This window comes from Eumetopias jubatus, unplaced genomic scaffold (assembly GCF_037043125.1).
Source record: "Eumetopias jubatus isolate StellerSeaLion01/CBP00866 unplaced genomic scaffold, mEumJub1_p1.0 scaffold_17, whole genome shotgun sequence".
Lineage (NCBI taxonomy): Eukaryota > Metazoa > Chordata > Mammalia > Carnivora > Otariidae > Eumetopias > Eumetopias jubatus.
Genome location: NW_028274823.1, coordinates 26423564 through 26440477, shown reverse-complemented (window position 1 = coordinate 26440477; position 16914 = coordinate 26423564). Strand labels below are relative to the sequence as shown.

Sequence of the window (16914 nt, the reverse complement as noted above, 5' to 3'; positions counted from 1 at the left end):
GCATTAAAGGAGAATGTTTTTAGTCACGTATATCAAGTGTAGGGAAATGTACTGAGACACCTCTTAGTTCATAAGGAAAAGAAGGAAAGGGGCACGTGGGTGGCTCAGTCGGTTAAGCAGCTGCCTTCAGCTCGAGTCATGATCCCAGGGTCCTGGGATGGAGCCCCAAGTCAGGATCCCTGCTCAGCAGGGAGTCTGCTTCTCTCTCTCCCTCCGCCTGCCACTCTGCCTACTGTGCTGTCAGATAAATAAAATCTTAAAAAAAAAAAAAAAAAAGGAAAAGAAGGAAAATGACCAACACAGAGCCATGCCTTGGATCCATTTATTCCCATCTCTGGGTGGGTCTGTAAACAACATTCATCCCAGGACTCAGGACCCACCTCTGGTACTTGATCCATAGAAATCATAGGTGAGTGATACTCATCCAAGGAGGAGTTCCCTACACTAGGTTCTTAACCACTGAGAGAGGCCTACAAGAACATATGCAATAGTCTGAAGTTTTCAAATGTTTTAGGTCTGTGTGATCTGGCTAGATGCTCTTCACTTCACTTTACCATGTGGCATCCTTTACCATGACAGAGCCTCAAGCCACATACACACCAATTCAGCCACCAACAGTGTTCCCTCCCTTCTGCTTTAAGAGCAACACCCAGTCCAGGCAGGAGGTCAACAGGGAGGGTTTTCTTCTTCTATGTCATGGCTGAGATAAATTACTTTATCCCACGATACACCAGCTAGAGGGCAGCCTACAGAATTTATGCCAAATTCCATTCCTTAAAATATGGTCATTTAAGGACCATATTTCACAGTTTATTATGAGATCACTGCCGCCAGACCTATAAGCCTCTGCGTGATGTTTCAAATCTGAGCCTGGGAGCACCCACCACCTGCTCGTTGTCTTCCTTGGCTTGGCCCGCCCACGCCATCTGCAGGCCTCTCCTCAGAAGGCAGTGTAGTAGTGCTCCGTGGTGCTGACGATGTCACTCTGGTCCTCCAGGAGCTCCAGCACCTGCTGCAGCACACCTTCACTCAGGTCCGGGCTGACACTTAGGCGAGCACAGGCCAAGATGTGCTGAAAGTGGCAGCCCTTCTCTGCATCTGCTGGAAAAAGGCAGTTGGCTAAGCTTGGCACACCTGTCAGACCCTCCTCCCCCTCCGCGGCCCTGCCCCTGCATTTTCACAAGATCCGCTGGTGATTCTTAAGCTCAGTAAAGTTGGAGATGCACTGGTTTAGATTACCAGCAGAAACAAAACAAAAGCCCTGTTCTCAGGCCCCTTATTTAGCCACATGACGTGGACCCGCTGCTCAGGAACTCAGGCCTTCAATCTCCAAGGGCTGCTAATTGATAATTGATTATCTGTAACTGAATGGATTTTTTTAATCTTTTTTCTTAGTGCAGGTACATGTATAAGTGCACCAATTAGAGCCGAACCCATAGCTTTCCAGGTGGGAGCCCTCCTGAGACTGAGAGCAGAGCTGGTTTACGGCAGCCTCCAGGTTCTTTCCCGTTAAGTCCTGACTGACGTGACAGCCTAGAGAAGGGATTCCGACCACAGATCTGTTCTCATTCTTCTCTGCCTAGGCTTCCAAGCAGTCCTGTCTACGATGGTTGTATTCTAGAAATCTCTTATCCTCCACCCCAAAAAACCCAAGACCATTTGGTATACAATGATAAAAGTTCACGGTTAGCAACCTCTTTCCTAGTTCAAACCAATGATATAGAGTAGTGGAATGCACGGTGACGTTCTGACCACTACGGAGGGTCATGAAATCAACATAATGGGCTGTGATTAGCAACTGTTTCCTTACCAACAGAGTAAGAAAGACGGGAATAGGAAATTACAAAATGCATTGCATTATAGTGTATTATTTTGTGAAACTTTTTATATATATAAATATTCATATATGCATACATACTTAAAATATGTATATTTATATATATAAAATACATTTTATACGTGTATGTACATATATATGTAAATATAATGTACTGGGTCATGATGTAAAATGCATTTGTAACTCGGAGTCACAGTCAAACCTCATTACTGAAAACAAAGCCTCCCCAGATTCACTTCAAGCACCATGCAGGGCCAAGCTTGGCCCCTCTGTTGTCTCCCCAGCATCTGGCACACCTGCTGTGCCACACAGTCACCGAAGGTTGTTTTCAGAGAACAAAATGCTTTAGGCTCCAGGAAGGTGATTAAAGTGGTATCGTGGTGTTGGGCAAAGCATGGTTTGGGAGGTGGTGCACCTCTGTGGCCTTGGGCAACTCACAGCATCTCTGAGCCCGAGTTTTCTCACCAATGAGGAGGGGGAGGGACTATAAAGGGGGTGAGGGCACCTCTGGGGTTCTTTCCAGCTCTAAGGGTCAGAGAATATCCCAAACCATGCTCCAGAGCTAACAGAGACTTGCTAAATTCTGACCTCTAGTGGCCCTGTCCACTCATTATCCCTCCCAGTTGGGGTTACTGTTGAAAAACTTGCCACCTTCACTGGTTTCCAGGCTATTCCTTCAACATTCATTCAATAAAGACTTCCTGAACACCTACTACGTGTGTAGTGCAGAGCAAGGAGGAGCAAGTGACAGTTGGAGAGCGGACTCCAGAGGCCACCAGACCCAAATTCAAGTACTGGCTCCGACAGAGGCAGTGTGGCTCACGTCTCTGGGTCTGTTTCCTCATCTGTAAGATGGGGAGAAAAATCACCTACTTCACCGGTGGCTGTGGGGATCAAAGGAGGCCCGTGGCAGGTGCTCCTTACATGGGAATGACTATGATTCTGTTGTCATCTCCATAACCTAAGATGACACACATAACCTAGTCCCTGCTCTAAAGCAGCTTCAGCTCTTCCTGAGAAGGGTGATACTGGAGGGTGGAAAGGGGCTCCAACCAAACTGGGTCTGCACACAGCAGACAGGGAGCACAGCACTAGGACTCTCACTACCGCCTGGCTTTTAATCCGTCTCTGCAGGGCCTGCATGCCCAAGCTCAGGGCTCAAGAGGACTTACAGAGGACATATGTGGGGCTCCTCTAAGCAGTGATCCTGACTGCCCTGAAGGCCTTGAACTATCTCTTCAGAAAGGCCATGCTGCTGTTTGGGAAGGGTGCTCACCAAGGGCCCTTCCAGTCACAAGGGGAGGACTGGTTTTAGTTCCTCTTTAAGTGTTTGGTAGAATTCACCAGTGAGGCCATCAGGTCCAGAGCTTTTCTTTGTCGGGAGATGTTTAGTTACTGACGCAATCTCCTTACTAGTTATAGCTCTACTCAAATTTCCTTTTTCTCTGTGATTCAGTCTTGGTAGGTTCTGTGTTTCTAGGAACCTGCCCATTTCATCTGGTTATCCAGTTTGTTAGCATGCAATTGTTCACAGTACTCTTTCACAGCCTTTATTTCTGGAGAACTAGTACTAATGTCATTTTCATTTCTGATTTTAGTAATAATTTGAGCCTTTTCCCTTTCTTCTTAGTCCCTCTAGCTAAAGGTTTGGCAATTGTGTTGATTTTTTCAAAGAACCAACTTCTGGTTTCATTTTCTCTATTATTTTCTATTCTCTATTTCATTTATCTTTACTCTAATTTCTTCTGCTCGCTTTGGGTTTAATTTGTTCTTTTTCTAGTTCCTTAAATTGTTAGAAGTTAGGTTTTGATTTGAGATCCCTCTTGTTTTTTAATGTGTTTGTAGCTAGAACGTTCCCTTTAGTGCTGCATCTCTAAGTTTTGGTATGTTGTAGTCTCATTTTCATTCATCTCTAGCTATTTTCCAATGTCCTTTGTGATTTCTTCGATTTACTAGTTAAGAGTGTTGTTTAATATCCACACATTTGTTAAATTTTCCAGTTTTGTCACTAACTTCTAACTTCATCCGATTGTGATCAGAGAAGATACTTTGTATGGTAATTTTTAAAAATCTACTGAGACTTCATTAGTGGCCTAACATATGGTCTATCCTGGAAAATGCCCCATGTACACTTGACAAGAATGTGTATTCTACTGTTGGAGAGAGTGTTTTGTGTAGGTCTGTTAGATTTAGCTTATTTCTTGTAGTGTTCAAGTTCTCTATTTCCTTACTTATCTTCTGTCTGCTTGTTCTATCCATTATTGAGAGTAGGGTACTGACGTCCCCAACTATGATTGTAGAACTATTTATTTCTCCTTTCAATTTTGTCAACTTTTGCTCCATCTATTTGGATGGTCTGTCATTAGGTACATAAATGTTTATAATCGCTGTATCTTCTTGCTGTATTGAAACTTTTAATGATATGTAATGCCCTTCTTAGTCTCTTGTAAACTTTCTGGTTTTAAAGTTGGTATTGTCTGATATTAGTATAGCCACTCCTGCTCTCTGTTGGTTACTTTTATTTGCACAGGGTATCTTTTTCCATCCTTTGACTTTCAATCCACTTGTCTTTGGATCTTAAAGTGAGGCTTCTGTAGACAGCATAGAGTTGGAGCATGTTTTTTTTAATCCATTCTGCCAATCTGTCTTTTGAGTGGAGAGTTAAATCCATTTAGGTTTAAACTAATTACTGTTGGGGGGGTGGGGGGGTGGGAAGGACTTACTTTTGTTATTTTGCTATTTGTTTTCTATATGCCTTATAACTTTTTGTCCTTTGTTTCCTGCATTACTGAATGCTTTTTGTGTTTGGCTGATTTTTTTTTTAGTGAAATGTTTAAATTCCTTTCTTATTTCCTTTTGTGCATATTCTATAGCTATTTTCTTGGTGGTTACCATGGGGATTACTCAGCATCCTAATTTGAATGTATTCCAATTTAACTTCAACACAGAAAAACTCTGCTCCTTTATAGCTCTATCCCCACATCTTTCGGTTGTTGATGTCACAAAATTACATCTTTACACACTGTGTTGCCCAAGAACATAAACTAAGTATTCTTTCAAATTCATTAGTCTCTTAAATTATATAGAAAACAAAATGTGGAATTAAAAACCAAGGCTACAATAATGTAAGTAGACTAATAATTATTTTTTCACAACGTATTAGCCTCTTAAATCATACAGAAATCAAAAAGTGAAGTTATAAACCATTGTTATGAAATATTAGCTTTCATAATTGTCCATGTATTTACCATTACTGAGATCTCTATTTCTTCACATGGCTCTGAGTTACTGTCTAGTGTCCTTTCATTTCACCACATTGGATGCCCTTGAGCATTTCTTGAAGAAATGGTACCTGCTACTAAAAGCTAAAAATTGACTGAAATTATCCCCAATTTACTCTCCAAGCCTTCCCCTGGAAGTTGCAAGCCTTCAGTAGACTCCAGAGTTCCAACATAGTTACATTAGGCAGATGCAATTGTTGTCTTAAGTGGAGAGACAGATTGCTGGTACTTCCTACTCTACCAATGTATTTAAAGCCCATAACAACCCATCATATGGGTACTATTATTATCCCCATTTTGCATATAAAGACAATAAGGCAAACCTTCGTCAACATAGTACTGGAAGCCCTAGCCACAGCAATCAGGAAAAAAAAAGAAATAAAAGGCATCAAAATTGCTAAGGAAGAAGTAAAACTGTTACCATTTGCAAACGACGTGATACTCTATATAGAAAACCCAAAAGACTCCACCAAAAATCCATTAGAACTAATAAATTCAGTGAAGTTGCAGGATACAAAATTAATATACAGAAATTGGTTGCATTTCTATACACTAAAAACGAACTAACAGAAAGAGAAATTACGAAAACAAAACAATCCCATTTATAATAGCATCAAAAGAATTAAATACCTAAGAATAAACTTAACCAAAGAGATGAAAGATTTGTACTCTAAGAACCATAAGACACTGATGAAAGAAATTGAAGATGACACAAATAAATGGAAAAGACATTCTATGTTCATGGACTGGAAGCATTCATATTGTTAAAATGTCCATACTACCAAAAGCAAAATACAGATTCAATGCAATCCCTATCAAAATACCAACAGCATTTTTCAAAGAACTAGAACAAAAACAGAACCACAAAAGACCCCAAACAGCCAAAACAATCTTGAAAAAGAACAAAGCTGGAGGTATCATGCCCTCAGATTTCAAACTATTCTATAAGGCTGTAGTAATCAAAACAGTATGGTACTCGTACAAAAACCGACATATATCAATGGAACAGGATAGACTGCCCAGAAATAAACCCACGTGTAGATAGTCACTTAACCTATGACAAAGGAGGCAAGAATATACAATGGCAGTCTCTTCAATAAGTGGTGCTGGGAAAACTGGACAGCTACATGCAAAAGAATGAAACTGGGCTACTTCCTTACACCATACACAAAAATAAACTCAAAATGGAATAAAGACCTAAATGTAGTAAGACCTGAAACCATAAAACTTCTAAAAGAAAACATAGGCAGTAAACTCTTGGACGTCAGCCTTAGCAGTATTTTTTGGATCTGTCTCCTCAGGCAAGGGAAACGAAAGCAAAAATGAACAATTGGGAGTAGACTGAACTAAAAAGCTTTTGCACAGAAAGGGAACCATCAACAAAACAAAAAGGCACCTGCTGAACAGGAAATATTTGTGAATGATAGATCTTTAAGGGGTTAATATTCAAAATATATAAAGAATTCATATAACTCAATACCAAAAAAGCAAACAATCCAATTTTTTTTCTAGAGATTTTATTTATTTGACAGAGAGAGAGAGCAAGGAGAGCACAAGCAGGGGGAGCAGGAGAGGGGGAGGGAGAAGCAGGCTCCCTTCAGCAGGGCGCCTGACGTGGGGCTCGATTGATCCCAGGACCCTGAGATCATGACCTGAGCCAAACTCAAGACACCCAACCACTCAGCCAACCAGGTGCCCCCAAAAAAGACCTGAATAGACATTTTTACAAAGAAGACACACAGATGGCCAACAAACACGTGAAAAGATGCTCAACATCACTCATCATCAGGGAAATGCAAATCAAACCCACAATGAGATATCACCTCACACCTGAATGGCCAGAATGGCCAGAATCAAAAAGTCAAGAAATAACAAGTGTTGGAGAGGATGTGGAGAAAAGGGAACCCTCTTGCACCATTGGTGGGAACATAAACCGGTGCAGCCACTGTGCAGAACAGTGTGGGGGTTCCTCAAAAAATTAAAAACAGAAATACCATGTGATCCAGCTATTCTATTTCTGGGTATTTATCTGAGGAAAATGAAAATACTAGTGTAAAAGATATATGCACCCCTATATTCATTGCAGCATTATTTACAATAGCCAAGATATGGAGGCAACCTCAGTGTCCATCGATAGATGAATGAATAAGGAAGATACGGTGTGCATATACAATGGAGCATTACTCAGCTATAAAAAATAATGAGATCTTGCCATTTGCGACAACAATGGGTAGACTTAGGGGGTATTATGCTAAGTGAAATAAGTCAGACAAAGACAAATACCATATGATGTCACTTATATGTGGAATCTAAAAACCAAAACCAACAAACAAAACAGAAACAGACTCATAAATACGGATAAATACAGAGAACAAACTGGGGGTTGCCAGAGAGGAAGGACGGAAGTGAGGGGATGGATGAAATAGGTGAAGGGGATTAACAGGTACAAACTTCCAGTTATAAAATAGTCACAGCGATGTGAATAGGGACGACAGTCATGAATATTTTAATAACTACGTATGGTGACAGATGATAACCAGACATCATGGTGACCACTTTGTAATGTATATAAATGTCAAATCACTATATTGTACACCTGAAACTAATATAATATTGTAGGTCAACTATACTTAACTAAAAAAAAAAAAGAGGGGAGCCTAGGTGGCTCAGTTGGTTGAGCATCCGACTCTTGATTTCAGCTCAGGTCATGATCTCAGGGTCGTGAGATCGAGCCCTGTGTCAGGCTCTGCATCCAGCAGGGAGTCTGCTTGAGATTCCCTCTCTCCCTCTCCCCTCCTCCCACCCACACGCTCTCTCTCTAAAATAAATAAATCTTAAAAAAAAAAAAAGAAACTGAGGCACAGACTTACCCAAGGTCACACAGCTACAAAGTGACAGAGCTGGGATTCAAACCCAGGCAAGGGGGCTCCAGAGCCCAGTTCTTCACAACTCTGCCATGCTGCCGGTCTTTGAACAAGCCCAGGATCAGTGCTTTAGGGACTGAAAACAGGTTTATAGTCCTTTCCTTATTCTAAGTTTATCCGTTTACTGAAATACTCCTAAATGACTAAAGAGTTTACGTCCTACTGATCATCCTGATAAGGAAAAACTCAATTCTGTATTTTGTACAAAAGGTCAGAAACACACTAAAGGCCCAGTAGGAATGATTGAGAGGTTGAAGATCTATCTATACGTATAATGGAATCCTGTGTGGTATTAAGACGACTGAGGCAGTGTTGGACGTGCTGCTGCTGAATGACTTCTAGAAGCCAATGTTAGATTTAAGATACAAGGTGTGGAACACTGAGTACTGTATGCTAACCTTTACTTGTGGGGCTTTAACTACACCAATATGCTTGTACGTGTATATAACCTCTCTAGAACGACAGGCGGGAAACTAGTAACACCCACTGGCTTTGGACGTGAGAACACAGAGCCTGGGGCTCGGGACTGGGAGGGATTCTGATTTTCTGTGTGCACTTTGCACTGTCTGACTTTTACCATGTCCATACATGATTACTCAGAATATATATATATATATGTCACAGATATTTTCTAGGACGAGTGGTCACAACAGATGCCAAGACAGTCCCTACGAAGTATTTTTCCCGGCATTCTCAGTTCCTCATGCTCCAGAATTCAGCTCCTCAGAGTTTCCTAGTTCCGGGGCCTGGCTTATAGCTGTCAGAGGTCCCCACATACAGACTGAGGGACACAGGGGGTCCACCTTGACACACACATTCACCAGGGCTGGGGCAGGTCTGGGGGTTAGGAGGGGAAGGAAAACCTGCCACTTTTGCAGACTCTCAGGCCACAGGGAGTTTGGCTCTCCTGAGAAATGCAGTGTGAGTTCCTTTCATTCGCTTCACCAGGCACTGGGATTATTTCAATCCATCCTGTTCCTAGTGCAGATCAAAGTAAGGATCTGGCCAGGTGGCCAATGAGGAAGATGGGTGCAGGGAGTCTATCTGGGGAGCAGCCTCTCATCTCTTATCTCTTCTTGGTTGAGGAACTCCACAGTTCACTGCTCTATAAAGCTCCCTAAATTGTGGATGGACAGGTTCTCCCTCAACTCAAGGAGACTCATCCTTGTTGTTCTGAATGATGTGAACAAAAGCCAGAAATTCTGCATTAAAATAACAGACTGCTTTCAGTTTATTTTAAGATCTGTTGTCACACCATTCTGGGATCTGACCTCATGGGTTCTTAAAGGCTAAGTAGGGCTGCATACCATAAACACCAGGGCCGGAGACCTGGCCCAGCTCCGCCTGCTGACTCAGCCTGGACCAGGGCCAGGCCCCAGGGATGGAGGGGCTGAAAGGGCTGGGGGTGGGTTTCTCTGGAGAGAAAGCAAGCAGGCTGAGGAGAACTGCAGTCATTCACAAGTCTTTCCCCTTCTCTCCCAGCCTCCCTTGTTGACAAATGCCAACATTCATTATCAGCATATGTTTGACAAAAGACAGACTTTGAAAAGTCACCTTGAAGTCTGATCAGTTTACACAGGATTTAAAGATAGGAGTAGTGCTTTCTTCTCTTTCTAACTAGTGTGAAAATGGTAATGTCTGTTGTCAGACTAGCTACAGTTTGAGTTTCTAACCACTAGGGGCTGACCTAACTCCACTAAAACCAACTGCATTTAAACATTTCTTCTGCAAATTATCAGGTTCCAAGATGACTAAATTACACTAAGCATAAACTGTAATGTCTAGAACCATTTCTCCTAACACAGAAAGGCTTGATGGCAGAAGAGAGGAAACTGCCTTGTCTGCATTCAAAGATGAGGGGCAAGAGTAGAAGAAGACAAATCAGAGAGAACATGAGAACCGGAAGGTGAAGAAAAGTCCTAGCCTGGTGGCTTACCTCACTGTACTGCAGTCACCTGAGACGCTGCCCTGGCCAGCTCCTGTCCCAGCCCCTAATGAATCAGCATCCCCAGGGCTGGGACCTGAGCACTGCATGTTTAAAGAAGCTCCAGGGTCAAGTCGTACATGAAGCTAAGGTCAGAACAACTGTGAGAGTCTAACGCTCACTGTACAGAAGAAGAGACTGAGGGTCAGAGACGGCAGGTGTCTGGACCAATCATATTTCCAAGTCACTAGTGGGGAAAGCCCCGGGTCTCCTGACTCTCCATCCAGTGCTCTCTGGGAGGGAACATCCCCCTCCAGTGCACCAAGGCACCACATACATGTACATTCCACCACTTACGATTTGGTTTCTGGCAGTCTTCTTGAATGATATGGTGGATCTTTCTGTGCAGTTCTTTGTCTTCTCTGGTTACCTAAATGGGAAAAACAGGACCAGGGAATACAGCATTCTTAAGGAAGGAAGTGGTTGCGTCACCCAGACTCCCAGATTAGTATTTAGGATAGTTTCTAAAAATTCCACAGTAATTACCATCCCTACACCAACAAGAGAGTTTTTGATACTTGGCCTATTGTCAAACCAGCTCTGTCCCTCGGCAGCTCATTGCTTTGTAGTCGGCCTGGAGGCATACTCCCTTGGAAGGTGGTTTCCTGGACCATGATGTCAAGAAAAACTGAAATTCTGTACTTTTAAGGAGCAACTTTCTTCTCAAATACATTCATTTCTCTTACTCATCTTTATATTCGAAGGGAGCCACAAGTGATCAAAGTCTCGATCTCCAACCAGGGCTCCTTCCTCTGGGCCCTGATACCTGTCTCATGTCTCATTAGTATTCTTCTTTCTCCTAACCCCAAAGAAAAACAAATGCAATAAAAACTGTCAGGAAAAGCTAGCAAGAGAGTACATCTAGCTCATCTACAGAAACACTTTCTGTCTCAAAGGCAAACATAACTAAGCTCCTTTCTCAACCGGCTCCAGTAAGAGGGAAGCCAAGTAACCATCTGCGTTTTACCTTCATGTTCCATAGTAAATCTGAAAACAAAAAAAAGAAAAAGAGAGAGAGAGAGAGAGAGAGAGAGGAAGGAAGGAAGGAAGGAAAAGAGGAAGGGGGAAAAAAAAAGCATGCAAACAAACACATGTATCAGGAATTGTGTGACCAGACTTTAGGACGAATGGGGATCTTGACTCACAAGGTTATTGTGAAGATCAACTAAGGTAATGGGAGTGAGAGCTGCTGAAGGAGGAAAGCGCTACACAAACAGAAGTATCCACATCACTGTGACAACTACTTCCCCGAGAAAACAGAAACCTACAGCCCAGGCAGGAGGTGGAAGGGAGGAGAGAAGGGGGATGGTTCTGCAGAGGAAAAGAGCTATTACTGCTTGATCACCCATTCCAGCTCACACTGATTCACAGGAGGAAGTGCCCTAGCCCTGCCACACCTCAGCCCTGGCTGCTGCCCAGGAAAAGCCACGTTTTACAGACACAGGGGGCCAACCCAGAGTCTCAGACGGTGGTGGTGGGGGGGGATATGGGAGGGGTTGGGGAGGCATGGGAAGGGGAGCTGCCCAGCATAGGCTTCTCCAACCTTACCAGGCCTTTCCAGCAGGAGGAGGTGGTCTGCACTCATCTGTACAGAGACTAGAACACCCTTTTCAAAAGTTACTCAGGGACCCCTGGCTGGCTCAGTGGGTAGAGCATGCAACTGTTGATCTCAGGGTAGTGAGTTCAAGCCCCACATTGGGTGTAGTATTTTAAAGAAGCAAAAACAAAACTGGGGTGCCTGGCTGGCTCAGCTGGTGAAGCATGTGACTCTTGATCTCAGGGTTGTGAGTTCAAGCTCCACACTGGGTGTAGGGATTTTTTTTTTTAAAGATTTTATTTATTTATTTTGTCAGAGAGAGGGGGAGCACAAGCAGGGGGAGTGGCAGGCAGAGGGAGAAGCAGGCTCTCCGCTGAGTGAGGAGCCCAATGTGGGACTCGATACCAGGACCCTGGTATCATGACCCGAGCTGAAGGCAGACAGATGCTTAACCAACTACGCCACCCAGGCATCCCTTGGGTGTAGAGATTACCTAAAAATAAAATTTAAAAAAAAACAAAAAACTTAAAAGTTTTACTCAAATAGTATTTAAAACATATATTAATTTAAAAAAACTCTCTCAAATGCGGAATCACTAGAGTAACCCAACATCAAGAAAATGTCCTATTAAGGAAAGATTGCCCTCCAGAATCATGTCTGTAAAGAGTGAGACTTCTGGGATTCCTCGGAATTTTGACCTGCCTCTAGGAGAATCACTTGTGACTGAAGCCACATCTACGCTGCTAATATCAGCGGTCACGAGTAAGCCCATTTTCACTGAAAGCACGGCTCCTCCAAGTATTAAAGGTAGGCAGCAAGAGGTGAAACTTTAACTCTGAAAGTATGAGGCAAGCAGGCCCTTGTACCCCTGGTGGGAATGTCAGTGAGTATCGCCTTCTGGGAGGTCAATCAGACTGTGCTGACCAAATGCTTAAAGATACATGCCCTTTGCGCTGGCAATTCCTCTTTTAAGAGCAAATCTTACAGAAATGCTTACGTGAATTCACAAAGGTAGTCACAGCAACACTATCTGTGAGAGCAAAACTCAGAATCAACATCGATGTCCACCAGAAAGAAGGGGTTAGAAGTGTAGGGCAAGAACCCATAATACCATGTGAGGCCAAAAAGATTGAGGGAGACTTATAAGTACTAAAATGGAAAGATGCCTGTGATGTGCTGTTTTGGTACCCCACCCCCCAAAACTGCCAGGCGTTATTTGCAGCAGTGGTTCTCAACTGCCCTAGGGGACACCTGGCGATGTCCGGAGACATTTTTGGTTGTCACAATTCAGGGGGCTGCTACTGCTCTCTAGTAATTGACGGCCAGGGATGCTGTTAGACCTCCCACAATGCAAAGAAAAGCCACCCACAGCAAAAGAACCATCTGGCCCAGTGTTAAGGTTGAGAAGTCCTGATCTGCAGGATGATCACTTTTGGGGGGAAAACAAAAAAGCCACAGAAGCATCTATATGTGTACATTTGTAAATGCACAGTAAGTGTCTAGAAGGACATACTGTTAAAAATGGCAACTGGGGTGGGGGGCGGGCGCCTGGGCGGCTCAGCGGGTTAAGTGTCTGACTGGTTTTGGCTCAGGTCGTGATCTCCCGGGCATGGGATCAAGCACCACGTTGGGCTCTGCGCCCAGTACAGAATCTGCTTCAGATTCTTTCTCCCTCTCCCTCTGCCCCTTCCCGCTTGTGCTCTCTAAAATACATAAATAACATCTTTAAAAAGAAATGGCACCTTGGGGAAAGAGAAGGGCTGACTTTCACTCCTTATTTTATGAACGTCCTTAATGAATTTTAAAAATAGTAAACAGGTATTCCTAACAAATGAATATAGTGATCGAAGCTTTGAAGGAAAAAAAATAAAGTTGCAGGTCTCTTACATAGTATAGCTTATCAAAACCATCATCTTTCTGGAAAACAAAACCTTTTTCTTGCAGCAGCTGTATTGCATTCTTAAATATACTATGAATTGCCTTGGAAGTGGTGTCATTCTTAGAATCCCCCTGTAGGAAGAAGAAAAAGAAAAAGAAGTTAAGTCCCATCTTACAGCATCTAAGAGTAACTCCCTGGACCAACTGGTTTATGAATTCACCCAACAGGCTTTTTCTCTGCTGAGTCAAAATGATCCAGGTGTGCGGCCTAGCAGGATGGTATTTAAACAGGCCTGGGAAGTTGGCCTTGGTAGGATCGCGCTTGGTAACTGTTCCATACCCTAGTTGTGATTTGGTTCGATTTTACAGTATGAAATGGAAAATCAAGAAGACAATCTTTGGAGTATGTAGTTTGTATGTCTTGAACATTTAAAATTACTTCTATTCCCATGCTGCTTTTGGTAGAATTAGTTTCCTTAACAAAAAGATAATCTTTGATTTTTTTTTTTAATTCAGAGCCAAAACACTGTACATGTTTATTAGCTCAGTTTTTTCATTAAAATTATGGCTATATATAATCTCTTCCTAAGGACTTCAGAGAATTTTACACATACTGAAATAAAGTTGGGGATTCTAGGATGTACAAAGTATTAAGTAGTCTCCTTATTTTAAATGGAGGCAAACAGCCATATGGAGACCTGTCTGTCCGAGGCGGGTCCACGGGGCTGAAGGCGGAGGGGTCCCAGACCGCATGGAAAGGAACCTCTGCTGCTCTCAGTTTTCTATCTCCTCAATTTCAGTACTTCTCCTCTAAGACACGGGTTTACCCAGTTACCAGTTCACCCTATTTCTTGTTCCCAAGGAAGCTGGGCCTTCAGGTATGTCCCACCATGGTTAACTAAACTGTAAGCTTACTGAGTTGGGGACTTTATTTCAACTTGGCCACCTCCTCCCGGGCACACAGTGGGTAACTAATGAGATATCTGTGTAATGAATGGGAAGTAAATATCCCATTATAGAGGAGGTATCCTTTTTATTATTCCATTGGGGATTTTCAGTCCATTTCTGAAACAAAGTAGTGAACAACTGTCCTTTAAGGTACACAACCACTTTTAATGTGACAGAAAGTTGTCAAGATACTTAAAGGATGACAACACCAAAGAAACAAGGCAAAGCTTCTAAAAAAGCATTTGAAGGCAAAGTACTACCCCTAATGAAGAATGCTGATGAAGGGGCGCCCAAGTGGCTCAGTCAGTTAAGCGTCTGCCTTAGGCTCAGGTCATGATCCCAGGGTCCTGGGATTGAGCCCTCACTGGGCTTCCTGCTCTGCGGGGAGTCTGCTTCTCCCTCTGCCCCTCCCCCACTCATTCTCTCTCTTCTTTCTCACTCTCTCTCATAAATAAAATCTTTAAAAAAAATGTTGATGAAGTCTATCTGGGACAGTACCCACAGATACTGAAAGAGAGAGCCTGCTTGTGATCTGCTGATGACATTTCCTGCACGTGATAGGGAAAGGAAAGAAACCCCCAAATGGCTTCAAGCATTGACCACTGCATCATTAAAGAAATCCTCTCTTTCTAGAAAAGGCCTTCCAAAGAGGCATTGTTTTAATCTAATGGATCCTAGTGATATTTCAAAACGCTCCCCTGGGCTGAAGAGGACAGTCTAATACTTTTTTTTTTTTTTAAAGATTTTATTTATTTATTTGAGAGAGAGAGAGAATGAGTGAGAGAGAGAGAACACATGAGAGTGGGGAGGGTCAGAGGGAGAAGCAGACTCCCTGCTGAGGAGGGAGCCCGATGCGGGACTCGATTCCAGGACTCCAGGATCGTGATCTAAAACTCTTAATTAAATTAATAGTCAATAAGCTGGGGCACCTGGTCATTAGAACATTATGGCCTGAAAATTGACAAACATTCCAAGTTATGACAGCATCCGTTCTCTGAAGGCAGAATAAGGCCAAGAACTATGTGATGACTCCCACGGGCAGAAAACCTATGTGAGCGTGTTTAGAATAAACAACTCACCTAGCAATACTCAGTCACACAGCCTTGTGTTCTGGGGGCTTCACGGAAAACTGTATTTATTAGGGGAAGCACAATCAACCCAAAATAGACTCTCCCATGAAACAGTTAAAGCCACTTAATCTTCACAATTCTAAGGAAATTCATCTTTTCAGTAAATTTAATATCAGGATCCTAAGGGTCGAGTTTGTTATGGCTCTTACCAAGATAGAAATAAACCGGAGACTAAAAATGATTGTTGCATGATTACTGCCATCATTAGAAGTGACTCCTGGTTATCCCCAGACCACACAAAAAGCTCAGTTCCTCTTCCCAGATTTCTGTAAGCTCAGGGAGCAGAAGGACAGTGTGCTAGGACCGTGAGATTAAAAGCACAGTTTCAGCTGTGAACAAGAAGGACCCAACAGAAAAAGCTCTGCGAATATAAACAGTATGTGAAACTTCCTTTCCAAAAACATTTGCCCCGGCTGGCCGCAAAACGTATCTCGCTACTGGTTCTAATGATACAGTCTCGGGGGAAGGCCTCCAATCATCTCTGCTAGCCAGCAGCTTGGCTTGGCCTGGGATTTGTGTCCTTCTTGTCTTTTTTTAAAGACAAGGCTCATCCGATTCGGGAAACTGAAACTGCACAGAGAAACAGTGACTGGCTGAACATGCTGAGCCTGAGCAGGCCTCTCCCAGCCACAGGTCAGGAACTGGGTGGATCTCTGAAATATATATATAGTCTTCATTCTCAAACAAACTCTACATTTATCCAGCTGTCAAAGAAACAATGGTTTTGCAAGGTCTGCTTATCATGTTTCTGAATTTGCTAAGAAGGGCCACTACGGAAAAAGGCGGGGGGATGACATTCAAACCCTCTCTCCCCTGGCCTCTAAACTATATAACACTATCACAATGATTTTTTGTGAAGCTTTCATCTGTATGACAACAGAAAGTGCCAAATGATCTAGGGTTTCACCATCACTGTAAAGTATCCTTAGTCTCCTAGGCTCTATTAAGCAGAATTCAACTTAATGATGCTGACCTCCCCAACCACAGTCGTGTGAGGGAATAATTCATAATTGATGGGAAAAAGTTTCCAAAGACAAAACAAAGTGCCACATTCATTTCTCTTTAAACATACCTGACTGGGCAGACAACAAGTTTCTGCTCTGAGCATTTTCAAAAAGACGTCATGCCAAAAGTTCCCCATGGTCGTTTTGAATGGAGGAGCCTTCAGAGAATCCTCAAAGTCTCTCTACTTAATTGCGGCTCCTACAGAAGAGTGGGTTCACGGGAATAATGTGGTCTTCGCTAAGCTTCAGTTTCCTTCCCAACAGGCCGACAGAGTGGTCACAAGTGCTAGGAGGCTAACTTGGTGGTGAGCCGCCTCTGAACGACTAAATGGGAGGAGGCTTAATCTCGCGGACAGCTGCAGAACCCCACCCGCGAAGGAGCCCAGGAGGG

General features: G+C 43.0%; 1 protein-coding gene across 5 annotated transcripts in view; it reads right to left on the bottom strand.

The window, feature by feature from the left end:
- Nucleotides 1-306: 306 nt before the first annotated feature.
- The window catches only part of STN1 (STN1 subunit of CST complex), a 41795-nt gene continuing 25187 nt past the window's right edge, over nt 307-16914 (bottom strand). For 4 of the 5 annotated variants that reach the window (XM_028098960.1, XM_028098955.2, XM_028098957.2 and 1 more), the window contains exons 8-10: nt 13451-13573; nt 10324-10396; nt 307-1101 (exon numbers count right to left, since the gene is read on the bottom strand). In XM_028098960.1, coding sequence (XP_027954761.1) covers nt 941-1101; nt 10324-10396; nt 13451-13573 — 357 coding nt within the window. In that variant the 3' untranslated portion in view covers nt 307-940. The remainder of the gene's footprint in view (nt 1102-10323; nt 10397-13450; nt 13574-16914) is intronic. The other variant, XM_028098958.2, reaches the window with a different exon arrangement.